General features: G+C 45.6%; 1 protein-coding gene across 1 annotated transcript in view; it reads right to left on the bottom strand.

Annotated features, from left to right (window-relative positions):
* The window catches only part of TBC1D12 (TBC1 domain family member 12), an 84282-nt gene that overhangs the window by 41236 nt on the left and 22006 nt on the right, over positions 1-21040 (bottom strand). Inside the window, exon 3 of the mRNA XM_077821629.1 lies at positions 3414-3470. Within this exon, the coding sequence (XP_077677755.1) occupies positions 3414-3470 (57 nt within the window). The remainder of the gene's footprint in view (positions 1-3413; positions 3471-21040) is intronic.

The following is a 21040-nucleotide window of genomic DNA, read 5'->3' as shown; positions in this document are numbered from 1 at the left end:
AAGAAAGGAAGGGACTGAAAGCGACATGCATTTTCTATTCCTGAGGGAATTCTGCACCAAAAAATTAAAACTCTGCACACATTTTAAAATCCCTGCAAACTTCTGCATATTTTATTTGTCAAACTAACACAATATAATCACACCATTTTCAATTATTTGCCGACAACTTTTTTGAAATAAATTATCAAAATTATTTAAAAACACTGGTCAGCAAATAATTGAAAATGGTGTAATTATATTCTGTTATTTTGACAAATAAAATATGCAGAACTTTGCTGAATTTTAAATTTTTTTATTTTGGGGGTATAATTTCTTCAAGAGTACCAGGGTTCTTTCTGTGTGGCACAATCCAGGTACAGGCATTAGTAGAGGGTGGGTGGAGGGACTCCTTTGGAGGCTGTGGGTGCAGGGGAAATGGGACTCTGCAGGGGAATCCAAGTGAAGGTGGTTAGGGCTCAGCAGGGAGGGCTGGGATGGGGGGGCTCATCTGGGGATGTGGGTGCTGGGGTAGTGGAGCTTGGTAGGGTTGGGTCAGGGTCCAGCTGGTTGGGACTCAGTGGGGTGAGGGTCTTAATGGGGGGGGCCTGTGTACTGGGGGGCTCCTGATGCATGGGGTGAGGCTCAGTGGGGTGGGTTCTGGGTGCAGGAGGTTACAGGCGGTGGTGATGCTTGGGATGGGGGGGGGGTGTCATCCAGATGCACAGGGGTTGGGCAGACGGGGGAGAAGCTCCCCCTACAGTGACCCCTTTTCCTCATGGCTGAGGAGCAACAGGGCCAGGAAGTGTGGAGGGGTCACTGTAGGGGAAGCTGCTCAACCCCCACGCATATGGACCCCCGCACCCAACCTCCCTCTCCCCCATACCCAGACCCTCCCCTCCCCCCAGGCAACCCACCTCCCCATGGTACAGAGCTTCCTGCAGCCAGGGGAGGTTTTGGGGATTGATCTGACCCAGACCCAGCGACTGCGTGCAGCAAAAGGGGAAGGGAGAACTCAGTCTCCATCCACCTCCTCCTGCCCAGGACGAACATCCCTGGGCAGCCAGACTGGCCCCAGACCTATACCCCACCCCCTATGCAGTGACTTACCTCTTTTCCCCGGCTGCCCAAAACTGACACACCCGCATTGCCAGGGAGGAGTGAGTGAGCACTGATGCAGCTTCTCTTTGCTTCCCCACAGAAAGTGGTGATGCAGGAACCAAAGAGAATCTGCAAGGGGACATGCAGTGGTGCAGAATTTCCTCAGTAGTAATGTACTATTGCCCATAGGAGCAAGTTCACATAGGCCACAAAACCTCCCAAGATAGGCAAAGTCATGCTGACTGGGTGAAATACGTGAAAACACCTTAAGCCTGGGAGGCTTAAAGTGTGAGAAGTGTGTCATGAGAAAGGAAAGCTTTGGCAACCCATGCACAAGTGATGTAATTCCTGGGAGGAAAACAGGTGAGAGACTTTCCCTTGGTTGATTAAGGACCTATTGTGGGCTTTGTAAATTAGAACCCTGTCTTGGAGAACCCAGTTTAGTGCAGATGAAGAGGTCTTTTAGGTGGGATACACTTGTAATCACTATCTCAGCACAAGCTTGAAAACAGAACTGACAAGATAAAGCCACTATGGACTAACTAGACTCCAAAGAGCAGATACTATATTGCAAAGAAAAATCCCCAAAGGCAAAGTGAGGATAATGCAAGTAGACCAACAGCCATGAAAACATGAGGAATTCCCTGAAGTCCACTGAACAGCTTGAATAGTAGATCTTGGAATCTCTATACAAAGTTTGTTTGTGGGACCATCTGAGACAGCAAAGATGTAGGAAGGGGTGAAAGTCCCCATGGTGCATGTGTCAATCAGAAGACAAGTGTAGAAAACACTGAGATAATTCTTCTGGGAAAGATAACATGATGGTTCTCTTGCAGAGGACTTCTGTGACCAAAGTATGAGAATCTGAGATCAAAAAGGACAAGTGGCAGCTGGGAAACCTGAAGAATGAGGGGGGCGGGCGGAACACACTGTTTATCACTAACTCCCTTATGTAGATATCTAAGGTGGCTCAAATGATAACCAATCAGTCCACCCCAAAAAGGTGGTAACACCCAGAAGCATAAATTGTGCATGGGAGTAGGGAAGAAGATGGCAAAAATGGTGGCATCAGAGGTTGCTTTACATAAAAGTAGATGGTGAGCCAGGCAGAATCTATAAAAAAAGATTGTGCCTTGAGATGGTGTTTGAAGAGAAGAAACTTAAGGAAGATACTACATTCAGTTGTAGAGCAAAAGATACGAAGGCCCAAGTGTGTGGTATTCCAAAGGTGAATGCCATACCTTCCTTTCAGTGGAATCCAGTGGAGAAACCATCCAGTCAGTGAAACAAAGTGGATTTTCTATGGGCAAATTAACATTGTCATTCATCCTAAGGATAGAGAATATTATGTCTTGGAGAGATTGCATATTAACTTGCCATGGGACAGGATCATGAGGCCTCTAGTCTACACTCTCTCATTCAAAGGAAGCTATGTTGAAAATGGAACTTAAGGGGTTCTTGTGCTTTAATTATTGGGAGGGTCTTTTGAAAAAAAAGTCTACTCAGGCTGAGACTTTAGAACTATGACCCCCAATGAGGCAGGAGTCCAGAATGGACTCTTGCTCCATGTGAGGGGCAGTCTGGATCCTGATGCATCTTCAAGCTGGTGTACTTTAGATCCTCATCAACCAAAACTGGCATCACAAGAGAGGAGACTAGTCTGGAGAAGAAACGCCACTACAGCGGGGAAAATGCATGCAAAAATCAGAACCTAGGGCACTCATTTATCTAAAATTGGTTTGAGAGAAGTCAGGGTGGGAAGGACAATTCCCCGAGGAAGAATTTCTGCCCTTGCATGATTTGAGGGCTCCAAAAATCAAGGATTAAATCCTGTCAAAGCTTCTTATGAGTTCAGATACCTTGACAGGCAGCCATTGCATCAGGAACAGCTGGACCAAAGATGCTTGCAGGAAGCATACAAACAAAAAATTATGCAATCAAAGATGGCAGCCAGAGAATTTTTTTTTGAGACACCATAACTCTATTTTCCACTTCGCTTCCTGGTAGGTGAAACCAAACCCATAGCAAAACACTGTACTGTTGAAACTCTTCATTTGGACTATAACCTACTATATACCTTCTGTTATTTAAATCCAAATTAACTGGTACGTTAGTAAAAAAGCAGTGGCAATTTTACATCAATTCTTAAATTACATTAGTGAGGTCAATAAGCGTGAAATTTACTTGTTGCTAATGGTACCTAATGACTGGATGATTTAGTGCCATAACTACTCATGCTACCATGAAAATGTGATGTTCATTCTACTTTAATGATTGCTAAACAATCCCATGCATGGCACAGAATGTGACTAGAAAGAATATATTAAATTCCATACCCCTGTGTTTAACAGATTGAGAGTAGATACTGATGTAACACTGCCAGAACTGTCATCCTAATGAGAAAAACAGAAGTAAAGCCTTAGTAAAAAGTTGTAAAAAAAGTCATTCAAATATTGCAATATGTATGTTAAAACTCATTTTTCCACAGCTTTCTCTATTCCTAAAGTACTTTTTACTTTGAGGCAAGGATGCCATCTGTCCTAACATGGGCTTGCCTTACCTTTCCCAGATATACCAGGGTGTAGCACAGATGTGAGGTCTCACTTGTTAAAGACTCACATTTTGTATATGTTGCAATGGGGGGGTCATAGAGCTTTCATTCTGAGACAGATCTTCCTTCTCCTTTCATCCTCCTCTTTCACTCCAGCCCAGTTTTTACAATTCTTCTTTTCTGGGATCAAAACCTCAAGCACTTCATAGCGTAAACTCTGTGGCCAAGGGTGCAGATAGTCTGTTCCACAATTATAAACACTCCCTCCATTACTGGAAGCTGGGGATATACATATCTGCTAAACTATTAGTCTCTCATGAAGCAGAAACACACATGTACAATGTCACACCAATTTTGTGACTCATATTGTAAAAGACAGCGCGGAGACAAAAGGTTAAGAGATCGACAAAAATTACGATTAAGTAGTATTCAAGAGCTGAGCTAATTGGTACCACTCTAAAAAGAGTTTCTCTATTAGAAATGTTAGTAATTAACTGTAGCTAACAATCAAGCTAACTTAAGTTTGAAAAGACATTAAAAAACTTCCTGTATCACATTTTTCCCCCTTTTTGACACTATGGCATCCGTCTGTCCATACATCAGAACAAGATCTACCTCTTTGGAATTAGCATCAGTAAAATCCATCATGTTCAAGAAAAGTACCTTTCACAGAGAACGAGCATGTCATCTGAATGACAGATTTAGGCTCTGATGGCCTATGATGAGGCTATGAATTAATTCAAATCCAGATTGCTGGCAATGGTGGGGGTGGGGGGGGAACACCTCAATTGTTACTTACACTGAGTAATACAAATTTCAGCTACAAGTCTATCAAAATAAACCTAGATATTAAGAAAAAAAAACTAACCACAAATCTCTAAAAAGGAGACACTAAACAGATAGCAAATAAGGGTAATTTCTATCCCAAAATACCCGTCTTCACAACATTTTTCACATAAAACATTTTAGATACATTGCCAAATCCAAAACCTTAACTCTTCAGTCCTTGAACTTAAAAGTTAACTTCAGAATAAGTGCTCAATGATCATGTTAATTGTTAACATACTGTAAACTCAGGCGTTTGCATTACTGTTTCTACCGCCCCCTCGAAAGATGTTTTAATAGAGATTTATAGGAACGCAGGAATTGCAATACTAGGTAAGATCCAGTGTCCATCTACTCCAGTACCTGATAATTCAGAGGAAAAAAAGCAAAAACCCTACAATAGACAGATATGAGATAATCTCTGACTCTTAGACTGACTAAACCTCATGCTTCAAGGCTGTTAGCATATTCCTTCCAAATGTAACTGGATATTCTTTATAACCTTGTGTGTCCATATAAATATCCAGTCCCTTTTCAAATCTTCAATTCTTGACCTCAGTGACCTCCTGTGGCAGTACGTACCACAGATTAGTTACATGTGTGAAAATATTTCCTTCCATTCATTTTTAATTTCCCACCTTTTAATTTCACTGAATTACACATTTGTTCTCATGTGATGAAACAGGGAGAAAAGTACCGACCTACCTTTCGAATAAAAGTTGCATAATGTTCCCTCTTATTTGCTTAAGGTAAGCAACTTCAGCATTTTCAATCTCTTCCATGAGAGGTTTTCTATGTCCTTGATAAAGTACCCCATTTACCAATAAGTTTGTATAAAAAAACTGCACAATTTAATTTGTAACTGTATATACATACTCACTGTTACATGCTACTTAATAGAACTCTTCCTTTAAAACTATTTCTCCCCACAATAGCTATAATTACCAATGTTTCAAAATGAGTCATCTCTCTAGACTGAGAAAGACGGAATGAACTGTGAGGCAGCTTCAGTAGATATGAAGATACTTGGAATTACTGGTCATCCATCCAAAGTCACAAAACCATAGAAGAGGGTAGAATGAACTCAGACAGAACAGAAGATTAAGGCCATCCATGTTGAAACCTTTGAACTAGCAGAACAAACAGCCATTAAAACCTCCGGCAAATGTTTTGGAAAAATCTCTCTTTGCTGGATCTGCTATCTTTTGGAACCAAGCCAGATCACAGTCCCATGCACACAGATGAAACTCCAGGATAAAACAGTTACTTACCTTCTCGTAACTGTTGTTCTTCGAGATGGGTTGTTCACATCCATTCTACATTAGGTGTGCGCGTGTTGCATGCACAAGCGTCGGAAACTGTTTCCCTTAGTGACTCCCGGCAGGGCCCCCCAACTGGTGCCACTACGCCGTGCATATATACCCCTGCCACCCAACCCCCTCCAGTTCCTTCTTGCCGGTGACTCCGACAGCGGGATAGGAGGGTGGGTGGTGGAATGGACATGAACAACACATCTCGAAGAAGTTATGAGAAGGTAAGTAACTGTTTTTTCTTCAAGTGCTTGTTCACATCCATTCCACATTAGGTGAATCACAAGCTTACCTGTGGAGGAGGGTAGGAGTCACAGAACAACTGATTGGAGGAACGCTCTGCCAACTGCCGCGTCCTCTCTGGCCTACTGGTTGACCGCATAGTGGGTCGTGAAGGTCATGCACCGAGGATCAGGTGGCTGCTCTGTAGATCTCCTGGATCGGGACCTGTGCCAGGAAAGCAGTGGAAGTCGCTTGCGCCCTGATCAAGCTTGTTTTCGAAGATGAGATCCACTGCGCCAACACCGGGGGGCCTTTCATCCTCTGCTACGGCCACGAACAGCTGCGCAGATTTACGAAAGGGTTTGGTGTGCTCCAAACAGAACGCCAGCGCTCGACGGACATCCACAGTGTGTAGGCTGTGGTGACTTGGGTCCACGTGGGGTTTTGGAAAAAACACTGGCAGACAAATGTCCTAGCCCAAATGGAATTGCAAGACCACCTTAGGGAGGAACTTGGGGTATAGCCGGAGCTGCACCTTTTCCTTGTGAAACACAGTATATGGTAGCTCAGAGGTGAGAGGCGTCAGCTTGGACACCCTTGTGGCCGAGGTAATGGCCACCAGAAATGCCACCTTCCAGGAAAGGTGGAGGAGGAAGCAGGTAGCGAGGGGCTCAAACGGGGGTCCCATAAGTTTAGACAGGACTAAGTTAAGGTTCCAAGGAGGGACTGCGGGGCATGAGTACGGGAACATCCTCTCCAATCCTTTAAGGAACTGTCCCACCATTGGGTGGGAAAACACGGGCCCCCCGAAAACCCCAGATGGAAGGCAGAGATGGCCGCCAGTTGCACTCTAAGTGAGGACAGGGCCAGCCCCTGCTGCTTGAGGTGCAGGAGGTACTTGAGAATGGCTTACACCAGGGCCTGGCATGGCTGCACCTGTCAGGGCTCACACCAACAGGAGAACCTTTTCCACTTGGCCATATAGGTAGCCCTGGTAGAGGGTTTCCTACTGCCAAGCAGAATCTGCTGCACAGGAAGGGAGCACTGGCTCTCCAAGGCATTTAGCCATAGAACTTCCACGCCATCAGGTGTAGTGATTTCAGGTCAGGGTGGAGAAGCCGCCCACCATTCTGCATGATGAGGTCCCGGTGTAGGGGCAGGACTACCGGGGCCTCCACCGACAGCTCTAGGAGCATTGTGTACCAACGTTGAGGGGGCCGCACCGGGGCAATGAGGACCACCGCCGCCCTGTCCCTGCGTACCTTGAGCAGCACCTTGTGTGCCAAGGGGAGCGGGGAAAATGCATACATCAAGCTCCCTCCCCACGGGATCGCAAACGCGTCTGCGACTGGGCCACACGGGCACTGGGCATTGTCCCTGGTGACAAACAGGTCTACTCGGGGAAACCCCCACCTGCAGAAGAGCGAAAGCATGACGTCTACTCTGAGATCCACTCGTGCATGCGATACGACCTGCTGAGGTAGTCTGCCAGCTTGTTTTGCACCCCCGGGAGATATGCCATTCTCCTCGAGGCATCCTGGGCTATACAAAAGTCCCAGAGGAGGAGAGCCTCGGAACAGAGCAGCGAGGAATGGGCCCCACCCTGCTTGCTTATATAAAACATGGCCGTAGTGTTGTCTGTCAGAACTTTCACGCCGTGACCACTCAGAGTGGCGTGAAAGGTCTGGCAGGCTAGACCAACTGCCCTGAGCTCTTTCACATTGATATGAAGCGACCGCTCTGCTCCGGACCACAAGCCCTGAGTCCTAAGGTCCCCCAGGTGAGTCCCCCATCCGTGGTCTGACGCATCCGTCACCAGCGTCAGGTCCAGCTGTGGGGTGGCAAAGGGGATGCCTTCGCAAACCACCAGTTGGGACTGCCACCGGCACAGGGAGTCCAGCACATCCCTTGGGGATGTCACTACCAAGTCCAGAGGGTCCCTGCCTGCACGGTGCACCCAAGCAAGCCACACCTGCTGTGTCCCGAGTCTCAGTCTGGCATGCCTGACCACGTGCATGCATGCTACCATGTTGCCCAGCAGCCGCAGGCAGCACCTGGCCGTTGTCATTGGAAACTGATGCAGGGAGGCCACCACTTGTTGGATAGCTTAGAAGCGGGATACTGGAAGGCTTGCCCTGGTCTGCACTGCATCCAGAACCACCCCTATGAATTCCACTCTCTATGTGGGCACGAGAGTGGACTTGTGGACGTTGACCAGGAGCCCCAGCTCGCCGAACAATTTGAGGGCCACCTCCATGTGTCCCCACACTTCAACGATTGGCTCCTGACGGGTCGATCCAAAGCGGAAGTACGGGTAAACCCGGACCCTCTGCCTCCATGAGAAGGCAGCCACCACCACCATACATTTTGTGAACACCTGTGGGGCCGCAGCTAGACCGAATGGGAGAACCACAAATTGGTAATGCTCTTGGCCCATGGCGAAGCGCAGGAACTGCCGATGAGCTGGGTGGATGGTGATATGAAAGTACGCGTCCTTCATGTCAAGGGCAGCATACCAGCCTCCCGGATCCAGAGAAGGGATGATGGTGCCCAGGGAGACCATGCGAAACCGGGCCTTGACCAGGAACTTGTTGAGCTCTCGCAGGTCTAAAATGGGACGAAGGCCCCCTTTGGCCTTGGGGATGAGGAAGTATTGGGAGTAGAACCCTTTCCCCCTTAGGCCGTGCAGCATCGCCTCTACCACCCCCACCTGTAGCAGCGAACGAATCTCCTTCTCTAGGAGATGCTCGTGAGAGGGGTCCCTGAAAAGGGACGGGGAAGGGGGGTGGGAGGGAAGGAAGAGAATTGCAGCGAGTACCCGTTCCATACCGTGCGTAAGACCCAACGGTCCAAAATAATGCTGGACCACGCACGGGAGAAACGGGCCAGGCGGTTCAGGAAAAAGGGGACGGATCCGGTGACTGGTCTGGTACGCTGTCCTCGAGCATATCTCCAAAAGCTTGGCTTAGTGCCCGGCTGGGATTTGTGCTGATCTTGTTTATTATTGTTATTATTGCACCGTCGCCTGTTATCCCGCCTCGCCTATGGTAAGGCTCATGCCTATGATGAGGCTGGTACTGACGCTGAAAGGGAGGCTGTGGCTTAAAGGGCTTCCTCTGCGTCACCGGGGTGTGCATACCTAGCGACTTAATTGTAGCCCGCAAGTCCTTGAGGCTATGCAGCCTTGCGTATGTCTGGTCCGAAAAGAGCCCAGACCCTTCGAAGGGGAGGTCCTGGAGTATATTCTGGACCTCAGGCAGCAGGGCTGACTCCTGCAGCCACGCCGAGCACCTCATGACCAGCCCCGACGCGATCATTCTGGCTGCCGCATCTGCTGAATCCAGGGAGGCCTGGAGAGAGGTCTTAGCCACTAACTTGCCCTCGTCCACTCCTGTAAACTCCTGTTGGGAACCTTGCGGGAGGCTGTCCTTAAAAAGTTCCCCACCGCTGCCCAGGAGTTAAAATTATGCCTGTTGAGGATGGCCTGCTGATTAGCAATCTTCAACTGAAGGCCCCCCCTGCGACGAGTACACCTTTCTGCCAAAAAGGTCCAGGCGTTTTGCCTCCTTGGCCTTAGGTGCCGAGGCCTGCTGACCATGGCGCTCCTTTTCGTTCACCGCCGAGACCACCTGGGAGCATGGACTTGGGTGGCAAAATAGAAATTCGTAGCCCTTTGATAGGGCAAAGTACTTGCACTCCACAACCTTGGACATTGGAGAGCTGTAGGCTAGGGTCTGCCATATAGTCTTATAATTCGACTGGATGGTCTTAATGAGCGGGAGCGCTATTCTAGATAGACTTTTGGGGCTCAAAATGTCCACCATAGGGTCCTCCTGCTCAACCGTCTCCTCAGCCTGCAGCCCCAAGTTCTGGGCGACCCTATGCAGTAGCTCCTGGTGGGCTCTGTGGTCTATGGTTGGAGGGCTGGACACTGCTGTTCCCGCCACCGCCTCATCCGGAGAGGATGAGGAGGTTAGCTGCTGCTCAGCCCCCTCTGGCTGGTCCTCCTGCTCCCCTTCTCCCGCGGGAGGAGCCTCTGGCTTGGACTGGGGCGGGAGACCTCAGGGCAGCACCAGACTCAGTGCTGGTCTTCCCGGTTTATCCTGGGGGGATGCTGGAGGCCTGTATACTGTGGCTTCCGGCACCGTCGATGCAGGGACCAGGACCACTGCATCGAGTAGCTCGTCCTGGACAGGGCCCCTTGGCACTGTTGATAGGGGCAAGGAGTCCAGAAGGGCCAATGACATGGCGGCCCCCATTGGGGGTGCCACCCCGTCGGAGGGTCCTTGCTGTCCGGAGCACAGTGCGAGGGACTGTAACGGCTGGAGTCGGCGCCGGACTGCAGCGATGCTGACCGCGAAGGCCATGGCGGTGCTGACACTCTGTGCCGGTGGGAGGTCGACGAGCGGCTCCTAGCGGAACGGGAGCGAGACCGGTACCAATATCCCCAGGACTGGGAACGGGATCTGGACCAGGACCGGGACCAGCGTTCTTGGGACTTGGATTGGAGCCTGCAGGAGTCCTCCGGCAAGAGCCGTCTCGACTCCTCCTGGTGCCGGGTATCATGCCTCTTCTGTGACCTCCTCACGCCGATCCACTCCCGGTACCGTGTCTTCCTTCTGAGCCACAGATAACGTCGAGCTCCGTGTCTGCGGACTCCCACAGGACCAACTCCGGGAGCGGTGCCGGGATGGTGTCCTCAAACAGCACACCATTGACGGCTTACCCCTCAATGGCACCCGTGGCATGGGTGCCAGAGGATTCTCTCTGTACAGGAGGGGGCTCGTTGCTGACAGCTCAATGAGGTCCTTTGCCGCCTCAAAGGTGCCAGGCGTGGAGGGCTGATCCATTAAGTCCTCAAGCCCATTGTCCGCACTGAGCTCACTTAGGCCTGGGCTTGGTGGGACTTGTGGCGCTGGAGCCGCTAGTGCCAGAACCGGTACAGCGGCCTTTCCACTCGTATCGGTGCTCGGGGCCTTGGAAGGAGCTGGCCTCCTATGCGGGGAAAGTCCACGCCTTCCTTTTGGCTGTGCCGTGGGCCGCACCCGGGAGGACAAGCGGTGCTAGGGCCTAGTCTGGCGCTGTGGAGTTGACCACTTTCGGTGTTTAGCCGGTGCCGGGTCTCCCGACGGCTCTGGGGCACTACGCACCAAGGAAACTGGAGCCAGCGTTGGGCGCTGTAATGCAGTGGTAATTTAATGCTTTAAACGAAAGTCTCTTCCTTTCTTTGGTCTTGGCTTGAATGCGTTGCAAATCTTACACTGCTCAGTTTGATGTTCTTACCCCAGGCAACGTAGATATGAGCCATGAGGGTCACTAACTGGCATAAGCTTGCGGCACGTGGCACAAGCCTTAAACCTGTGGGCCTGCGGCATGCCCCGTGGTGGGTGCTGGAAGCCTCCAAGCACCTAATCACTTACGTGTCCACAACAAAGTGTATGCTAACTAACTGATAACAGCTATCTATAAGAGAAAGGCTAAGGGACTGCTCTCATACAAGAGAGAGGTTGTCCAACACTGTCACGGATGGTAAAAAGGAACTGGAGGGGGTCGGACGGCAGGGGTATATATGCACGGCACCGTGGCGCCAGTCGGGGTGGCCCTGCCAGCCCGCTGGGAGCCACTAAAGGAAAAAGTTTCTGACACTCATGCATGCGACGCGCGCACCTAATGTGGAATGAACGTGAACAAGCACTCGAAGAAGAACTTAAAGATTTCCAGACATGGAAGCTACTCCCAGTAGAAAGTAAGAAAGGCTCTGTTTCAAAGAAAAATCCATTTCCTCCTGCCCTTCCCTTAAAAAAGGGCCTGCAATGGCCAAGACAAAGCACCCAGTCAGAAAACTGGATCTATAAAACCAGTTGGACTCCCCCAGATCTGATGAAATCTTAACTTTCTCGTTTAACTTACCTTCAGAGAAGCTGGATTGTGCAAACTAAACTGACCTTAAAAAAGGTGATAAAGAATGAGCACAGAGACTCAACCTTTCCCTTAGAGTATTATTTCTTTAGAGCCTCCGAGATATACAGGAAATCTTTTCTATCGCATTCTCAACAGTTGAAATCTACATATTTTATAGCAGTCAGCAAGAGGGATTATCCCCCATCAACTTCAATACCTTTGTGGTAACGCAGATATATCCAGTCAGATGTGAGGTATAAAGTCTAGGAGAGGAGATCCATGTCATAAATTACTCAGACCAGTGGCTGACAGCGCCTTTACAATCAGCACAGTTTTTGTGATCCTTAGAGGGTTCTACTAGAGAAACATAGAAGGCACACTTCTCAGGCACACATCCAAACATTTGTCATGGGTGTCAGACACAGGAATCTTACTATCACAGGAATCAGACAAAGTTTTCTAACTTTAGGCTTCTAAATTAATATGCAGTAATCTAAAGAAGTGATTTTGAAAAGTGTTGTGGGATGCTTATTCAGGTGTCTAAACACGCCTATAAAAGCCTAGGCACCAAGATTTGAAAGTGACGGCTGTACTTAAAAACCAAACCAAACCAAAAAACTAAGTGTGTGTTTGTCTGCCATAACAATCTCGGGGGGTAAGGGAGGTGACAGCAGGGAAAGGGGAGAAAAGACCCACAAAAGAAAAATTCTTCTACAGGCAAAATGAATGACAAGACAATATAAACTTTAAGATACCACAAGATCTAAAAAAAAACCCTGAAAAACTACTAACAAACAAAGTATTACAAAAGAATCCTAGTTTCACCCCATGCAAAGCGAGAGTTGAGGTGGCACAGTTGATGCTAACTGGCAGAAAGTGGGGAACAAGGGGATGGGTGAGAAGGGGCACCAATGCCTGGGCCTTTAATTCCGATTTACCTTCTGAAGTGACAGTGGATGAGCTCACTAATATCCTGGGACTGGCACAGCTACTGCTACACTACATAGTTAGTGTGATGGGTTCGGTCACAGAGACCCCTTGGGACTGTCACCTGACATGCTGAAGTTACCTCTGAGACAGTTTTTCATGCTAGCCTGGGACTCCAGAACCCTGTCTTGTCGAGCCAGACACGCTAGCCTACTGCAACATAGAGCCAGGTCTGATCCACATCCCCAAAGCTGCAGGCTTAACTGAAAACAGCTAAGCAGGTTACCTGCCTCCAGCACTCAGAAACCCAGCTCCCAATGGGATCCAAACAAATCCATTTTACTCTGTATAAAGTTTATACAGGATAAACTCAAATTGTCCACCCTCTAACACTGATAGAGAGATATGCACAGCTGTTTGCTCCCCCAGGTATTAATCACTTATTCTGGGTTCATTAACAAACAAAAGTGATTTTATTAAGTATAAAAAGTAGTATTTAAGTGTTTCAAGTAATAACAGACAAAACAAAGTCAGTCACCAACCAAAATAAAGCAAAAACATGCAAGTCTAAGCCTAATACATTAAGAAACTGATTACAGGTAAAAATCTCAATCTCAGATGTTCCAATAAGCTTCTTTCACAGATTAGACTCCTTCCTAGACTGGGCCCAATCCTTTCCCCTGGTACAGTGCTTGTTAGTTCCAGCAGACATCTTAGGTGGAAAGCAGGGGTGTTCTAAAGGGCTGCCAGTCATGAGCACAAGGTGGGAATCTTTTGTCTCTCTGGGTCCCCACCCTTCCTTCTAAATGGAAAAGGATCAGATTTAAGATAGATTCCAGTATCATGTGACATGGTCACATGTCACTATAAGGCCTCATTCTTCATTACCCAGGGGCTGGCCCACACATACACAGGAAGGCTTGCTGTTAAATAAACCATCTACAACCAATTATTCTAGTCAATGGGAGCCATCAAGATGCTAAACCACCATTAATGGCCCACACTCTACATAATCACAATAGGACCTCAGAGTTATACTTCATATTTCTAGTTTCAGATACAAGAATGAAACATTCATACAAATAGGATGAATATATTCAGTAGGTTATAACCTTTGTAATGATACCTTACAAGATACCCCCTGCAAAAGGCATATTCCAGTTACATCATACTCACATTCACAAGCATATTTCCATAAAACATACGGAGTGCAATGTCAGAGTTAGTTTCTAGGATGTCTGGGAACAAGTGATACAGTTTTAAAAATATTAGTTAAGGTGCACAATTCCACAAAGAGGGAATCAGAAGCAGTACCTAAAGATTTTGTTGAACGGTTGCATGTGTTTGGTACCTTCTGCTTCCACTGGAAAGACAAAGCTTCACTGTAGAAGTGGGAGTTATTGAAATCAACAACTAAATCTTAAACTGCAGGAGCTTCTCCCATCAGTCTCTCACTAGGAACATGTAACATTTTAGTATCCGTTGTCTAAACTGTATTCTTAAATTTATTCACCTAAATTTGGGTTATTGCTGATTATGCACTATATGTATCTTAACACTTTAAAAACAAATTTTGTATCTGTGGATAATCTAAGCACTATACCCAGATGTACAGACACTCTTTTCTTAACCTGTGTACTACATAATTTTTTAACATTACCTTTAATAAAAAATGTAAATCAGTTGTGTGTCCTTTTTGCAGGGAGCAGATAATACCCATGCTCTATGGTCTGCCCTGGCTTCCATCAAGAAATGGATATTTAAAGTGTTCATTTTCATCTGTATAAATTTCTAAATAGCTAGGAGTCCTACCTACCTTAGATAGAGATTGCTTCTCTTCCTGTGCGCTGTATCAGATGCTGAAGTCCTTAGCTAACAGCCCCCTTCCCTTAAACAGGAATGGTCTTACAGCGGAGTGTTTCTGGTAAGTAGTTGCAACACTAGAACTTACTCCCACTTCCCTAGGACCCATCTGTAAAAGCCTAGGTTTGTTGATTTTCAGGGCACACTGCAAAACTATTTTCCTCTGGGTTTTCCCAAGGAAGGGGGGGCGGGGGGGGGGGGTCAGGTGACCTGAACTAAAGCTATGTATGGATTTAGAGAGAAGAGTTATTGTGGTGGGTTGAGAGGCTCAATGTACACGGATACTGATCCAGCCTATTTTGTGTCTTTTATTTAACACACACACACCCAAACCTGGCCTAATTCAAGTTTTTGTGACCCTATCTTAGAAGTCTCTCTGAGAGAAACGCACAAGGCACACTTTTCAGGCAAACATCCAAACATCTGTCATTGGTGTCAGACACAGGAATCTTACTATCGACTTCAATGGAGTCGGGACTTCATTAGCGTTCAGGTAGGCACTTCAGCATAGTCAACTTTTGCTAATTGAAACCCTCTCAAATTACTCTTTTGATTATGATTTCTAATGTTCAATATCCATTTTCAGAGACCTGATGACAATCCTAACTTTTTTTAGATATATTAGTTGTAGGACAATGACAAAATAGTCTACAAGTGCTATATGGTGTTTGTCAGATTGCTTGCTTAATGCTAGCACCCTTGGTCACGTAGAAGTGAGTGTAAATAATGGTTGCTGCTCTTTTCTTCACTGTTTTAGAACTGATTTCCTATTCTGCTTTTTAGAGTGTTAGAGACTTTAAAAAAGCAGTTTTTCTTCTAAATTCTAAGGCTCCTAAAAAGGCTTTACCTGGCTAAAGGAGGAGATAATGCAGGCTACTTTAGAATATGAATCTGTCTCTCACAGATGTACAGCAAGACATGAGAAGACTGAAAAAGATACCATCTCTGTCTTGTAGCCCAAGCAGAGTTCAGGAATCATTTTACCATAAAAGTAAAGCTTAAAGTGATTTATTGGTCTTCAAATAAATATTTTCATTAATAAAAAAACGAGAACTGAATTTAAATGCCTCAATCAATATTTCACTTGACTATGTCACTTTCACCACAGATTTAAATCTCATTTCTAATGAATAAGTATTTTCAAAAAATAGAAGCAAATTAGTTTTACTTAATCTTAAACAGATCTGCCACTTTAATCAGTACCAATGGAAATATATTATATTCATCATATGCTGCAAATGCATTTCAGCTTCAATCTTATTAAGTTTTATTTCAAAGTGTAGGACAATGATTTTTAAAGTGAGAAGGCAAGTGTAGTTTACTAGTCAGGATTTCTGTTAATCCATATCCGTTGTGACTTATTACATTTGTAGTCACAGTTCATCAGAATAAAAAGTTCAGTACACTAAACACATTTTTGGCACTTTTAATCCTAAAAGATTGCTATTTTTCCCTTTACTAAACAGGGGAGGAAGGAAGCACAGCTGGTGGGAGATGTTCAGAAAAGAAAAACACACCACACATCCTACTTGTGCAGTTTTAAATCCAGTGAGAACTGAGACAGCCAACAGCTGCAAGCTGAGAGAATTAGCCTGCCAAGAACTTTCAACCTTTGATCCATTTACAGCTGTAAAGTCTAACCAGAAGAATGTGGGTATCTATAGCTGAATGAGCAGTAATCTTTTGGAAAAGAGAATATGCAATTTGCTGCACTAAAGTATAACAAAAATAAAATCAATAAATAGACTTACTCTTAAAATTATTTCCTTGCAGTACTTTCTGCATGTGTATAGGGCAATTTTTCAAATCTCACTAGTTCTCTGAAGATAATACCCATTACAGCATTACATTTCTGGGACCTGTGGCTTCAGGGAGTTCTCAAACCAAGTTTCCAGATTTTCTGGAGGACCTTTTTTGAGACAGCCTGCTCATATTACCACCTATCCCATTTTTTGTGGAAGAACAGTTTGCACTAAAATCTAGTAGTCAGACCAGATGACTAGGAGTCAAACTCTTGAATTGAAATCCTGACTGCCATTGACTTGCTGTGTGACCCTGAGCACATCCTTTAGGGTTGCCATCTCTGATGTATCAGAGACCAGGACATCAGAGATTATCCTGAGCCCGTAACATAGGACAGTAGACAGTGTGCACTGATCATCCTTACAAATTTCCTGAGACAACTACCTCAAAAAGTTGGGGGGGGAGGGAAGAGAGCAGAGGGTGATCTTGGGAAAACCTGAGTAGGTGGGCAACCCTATTTAATTGATATCAATTTCTCCATATGTAGAAACAGGAATACCTGCCTACTGTACAAGCATACTGTGAAGATAAATCTTCAGGTTCTGAACCCTTACAGCAGGCCTTCACTACCCACTGGATCGGCGGGTTAGTGATCAATCTATCAGGGATCGATTATTGCGACTCGTCTAGACACTATAATCGATCCCTGAATGCACTTCCCGTTGACTCTGGAACGCCAGCTCGCAAGAGGTGGAAGCGGAGTCGACAGGGGAGCAGCAGCGGTTGACTCACCACCGTCCTCATGGCCAGGTAAGTCGGCCTAAGATACGCAGACTTCAACTATGACACCGACCCTCCCTCCCAGTGTAGACCAGGGCTTAGAGTGCTATGGTTACTTAAAGAGGCCTCAGTGTTGACTTAGTACAGCTGAACACAAAAAAACCCAAACACACATTTAGTTTAGGCCTAAATTATAGCTGAAATATCGAAATGTCACAGAATAAGGAACTCCAAAAAAAATTCTGATTTGCAAGTACCGACAAATCTCATTTCAACATTTTCAAAGTATTTTGACATTCCCTGAAACAATGTTCTGTTTCAAGTAACAGAAACATTAAACTGCATCTGCCTACAGTGCCATGGTGCCTCATGGAAGCTGTAGTTTGGACGCATCATGCCCTTATTCTTTCCTATGGGTTGGCCTCCCTGGCAGGATTATACATCCCTTGATGTACTGTAGTCCGGTTACTCCCATGATGTGGCTCAGTCAGAGGTGAGACAACAATGCAAGGTATAGTGCAGCCAAGAAGCCAAGACCACAGGAGAGAATGGGGACATGAAGCACTTGAACTACCATTCCCATGAGATACTATGGTACAGAGACAGATGCAGTAGGATGTTGAGCTAACTCAAAATTAAGTGCTCGGGGTCAGTCAACATGCCAAAAAAAAATTCAGACTTGGGTCCAACCGACTGAAAGCAAAATATTTCATTTGAATTTTTCCCCACAGAAAGTTTTGATTTTTTGGAAGCTAAATTAAAAAAGTCTTTTAGACTGAAGATCCCCAACCAATTCCACCGAGTTGGATGGTTACCTCAATAACAAAAGAAAATACATTCTAAATTACTCAGCAATATTGGAAGGATACATTTAGATATATATTGCATGCCTTTAAAAGAAAAAAAATGACCTTTTTGAGAACACAAACCCATTAATGATTTATTTTTGCTTAACTTTCTCAATAATTACCATACCAGTTATTTGTTTTATATCTGGTACTGCCATTAAATTCCACTTGGGGCATCACCACTTCACTAACCTCATTTCTGTTATTAGTCACTATGGGATTTTTCCTATTCATTGCAGTTTTGTACTCTTAAATCTTCTCTCTTTAGAGAGAGAGAAAGCTACTTATAATCCAGACATTATCAAAAGTCCATTTTCAGATCTGTAGTCTCCTTTAGCTAAATAGGCAGAGCTTGCCTCTACGTTTCAAGCCCTCTGATCTCCAGAATATATAAATAGGAGAATCTCAGCTTTCATTTATGAATTAGTATATTTAATCTCTCGGCAAAAATGGTTTTGGTATGTAAACAGATAAACCAATTACTAGGATTGTGATTGGATTTTTTTCCTAAAGACCATACAGTTCATTCATGTCTTCAAACCCCTCCTCATCCCCACTGTTTCTTTGGAATCCATGAAAGCCATATGAACCTCTATTTTGGAGAAGCCATTAGATTAGCACCCAGCTATGTGAGGCCATGGTTTTAAGGGTAGGCCTACACTTAAAATTCTGCAACAGTGCAGCTGCATCGCTGTAGCGCTTAAGTGAAGATGCTCCTACACCAACAGGAGAGTTTCTCCTGTCAATGTAGTTAATCCACCTCCCCAAGAGGGTGGTAGCTATGTTGACAGAAGCTCTCCTGTCAACATGGCACTGTCTACATGGGAGGTTAGGCTGGTATAATTACGTCGCTGAAGGATGTGGATTTTTCACACCCCTCAGTGATAGTTATACCGATATAAATCTGTAATGTTGACCTGGCCTTGGATTGGTAAGGCTTTCCACCAATGACACAAAGACTGATGTAAGCATGCTCTCTCTGGTGGCCTGCCTCAGCCAAGACAACGCCACTGTTGAACACCCAGCCTGACCTGTCGGCACTTTGGGAAGGCGTATTTAGCATATTCTCATTGGACTTTTCAAACAAGTAATAATACAAGGCCACAAGCATTTTGTGCAAGTGGTCCATAGGTGTACCCACAGGCACTGGTTTCCAACTTTCCCCGGGGTGCTCAAGCTCCTCTCAGCTCCAGGCCCCGCACCCACTCCACTTCTCCAAAAGCCCCACTTCAGCCCAACCTCTTCCTGCCCAGTTCTGCCCTCTCACCCCAGCACGCCCCGTCCCCATTCCTCCCAGCACCTCCTGCATGCCACGGAACAGCAGCAATGAAAGAAGGGCTTTAGCACACAAACCACACCTCAGAGACTTTACACACTTCCATATGTTCCACCCAGTTTTCTACTTTCTGTCATCATCAAGTTTGGCAGTGTATTATTGTGGGCAACACAATTTAGACCAGGTACTAAAGGTGAAATTATCTTTAGTAAAATGCACCTTCATCCATTAGAATCCCTGCTGGATTAACAAAGTGGGCCAAAATTTTCCAAGAGACAGGGCTGAGTTTTCACAGAAGCTGCTTGCTTAGAGGGAGTGGTACCACTTCTGGAAAAGGTCCCACTATTGATGTGGATTTTCAAGGCACATAATCAGGAAATGTCTCAAGTTTGGAATCTCAGGTCAGGTGCTGCCTCCCATAATTCAGATCAGCCAAATGTGTTCTCATGTTGTAAAGTCTCATGCTGTGGCTGGAATGCTGACAGTGCACTCGAACAATAATCTGATGCCATTAAAACACTGAAGATAGATGGTTGTTGTCGTCTTCTCTAAGATATTACCTCAATACTATACAATATCTAGATGAACAGAAAAGAGGATGCATTCATCAATTTAAAGTTACTTATAGAAGTCTCATTTTGAATGTAACAAAAATGAAGCAGATATTCACTGAGGGGGAGTAGAAGGAAGAAGTAAATTTGCTGATCTGATGGACTGATCTGTCTCAAGAGCAAGCTCCTTCACTGCAAGAAAAGGGGAACTGATGACTGGAAACTGTATAGTCCACCACCTCTACTCCAAAGACAAGAAACCAGAAACCTCTGGATTCTCAGCATATAGTATTTATTGGAGACAGAGAGCCAAGAATGTTAATAGCAGATACTTTTAGAGAACACTTCTTTTCACAATTAAGGAAGCTACCATTAACATTCAAATTGAAGGAAAAACTACACTTGAAGATGCACACCTTTTAAATATTGTACATATGAAAGTATCTCAAACAAAAACATACAACTTTTATTGCTTAATCTAAGGAAGTGATATCTTAAAATAGAGTTTGGTTTATCATTTATCCCAGCGAGTCCTGTTTAAACACTGTTGCGATTTCAGTGCAAGTGACTTTTTTTTTGGCAGCTCATAGCAAAACACTACAGGATTCTATGACTGATATTTCCCATCCCACTGGGAGTTCAAGCTCCCGAAAAACCCTCCTATTTTTCACTTCACTGCTTCACAAAGGGTTCCTATTGAAGTTTTTTTTTGTTTGGTTGTTGGCCCCCCCCTCTTTTTTTTTTTTTTTAGAAAAAAAGAAAAAGGATGACAGAACATAGCTCCCTCCATAGCTTGCCAATTGCAACTGTTGGAGGAGCATGGGGCGGGGGAGGAAGAGAAGCAAGAGAGAAGAGAAGTCACAGAAAGGCGGGGGGGAGGGGGAAGCTCTCCCTCAGGTCACTCGGGTCTGGTCTACACCTAGAAATTAGGTCAACCTAGCTATATCGTTCAGGGCAGTGAAAAAATTTCACACCATATGCAATGCAGTTAGGTCAACCAAACCCCCACTGTAGAAGCAGCTAGGTCAATAGGAGAATTCTTCCACTGACCTAGCTACTGCTTCTCAGAGAGGTGGATTACATGCATCAATGAGAAAACCCCTTCCGTGAATGTGGGATCTACCTACACTATAGCAGCACAGCTGCAGAACCTTAGCTGTGCGCTT

Source organism: Eretmochelys imbricata, chromosome 7 (genome assembly GCF_965152235.1).
Source record: "Eretmochelys imbricata isolate rEreImb1 chromosome 7, rEreImb1.hap1, whole genome shotgun sequence".
In the NCBI taxonomy this organism is placed as follows: domain Eukaryota; kingdom Metazoa; phylum Chordata; order Testudines; family Cheloniidae; genus Eretmochelys; species Eretmochelys imbricata.
The sequence above is the reverse complement of the archived record's forward strand: the minus strand, read 5'-3'. Positions and strand labels throughout refer to the sequence as shown.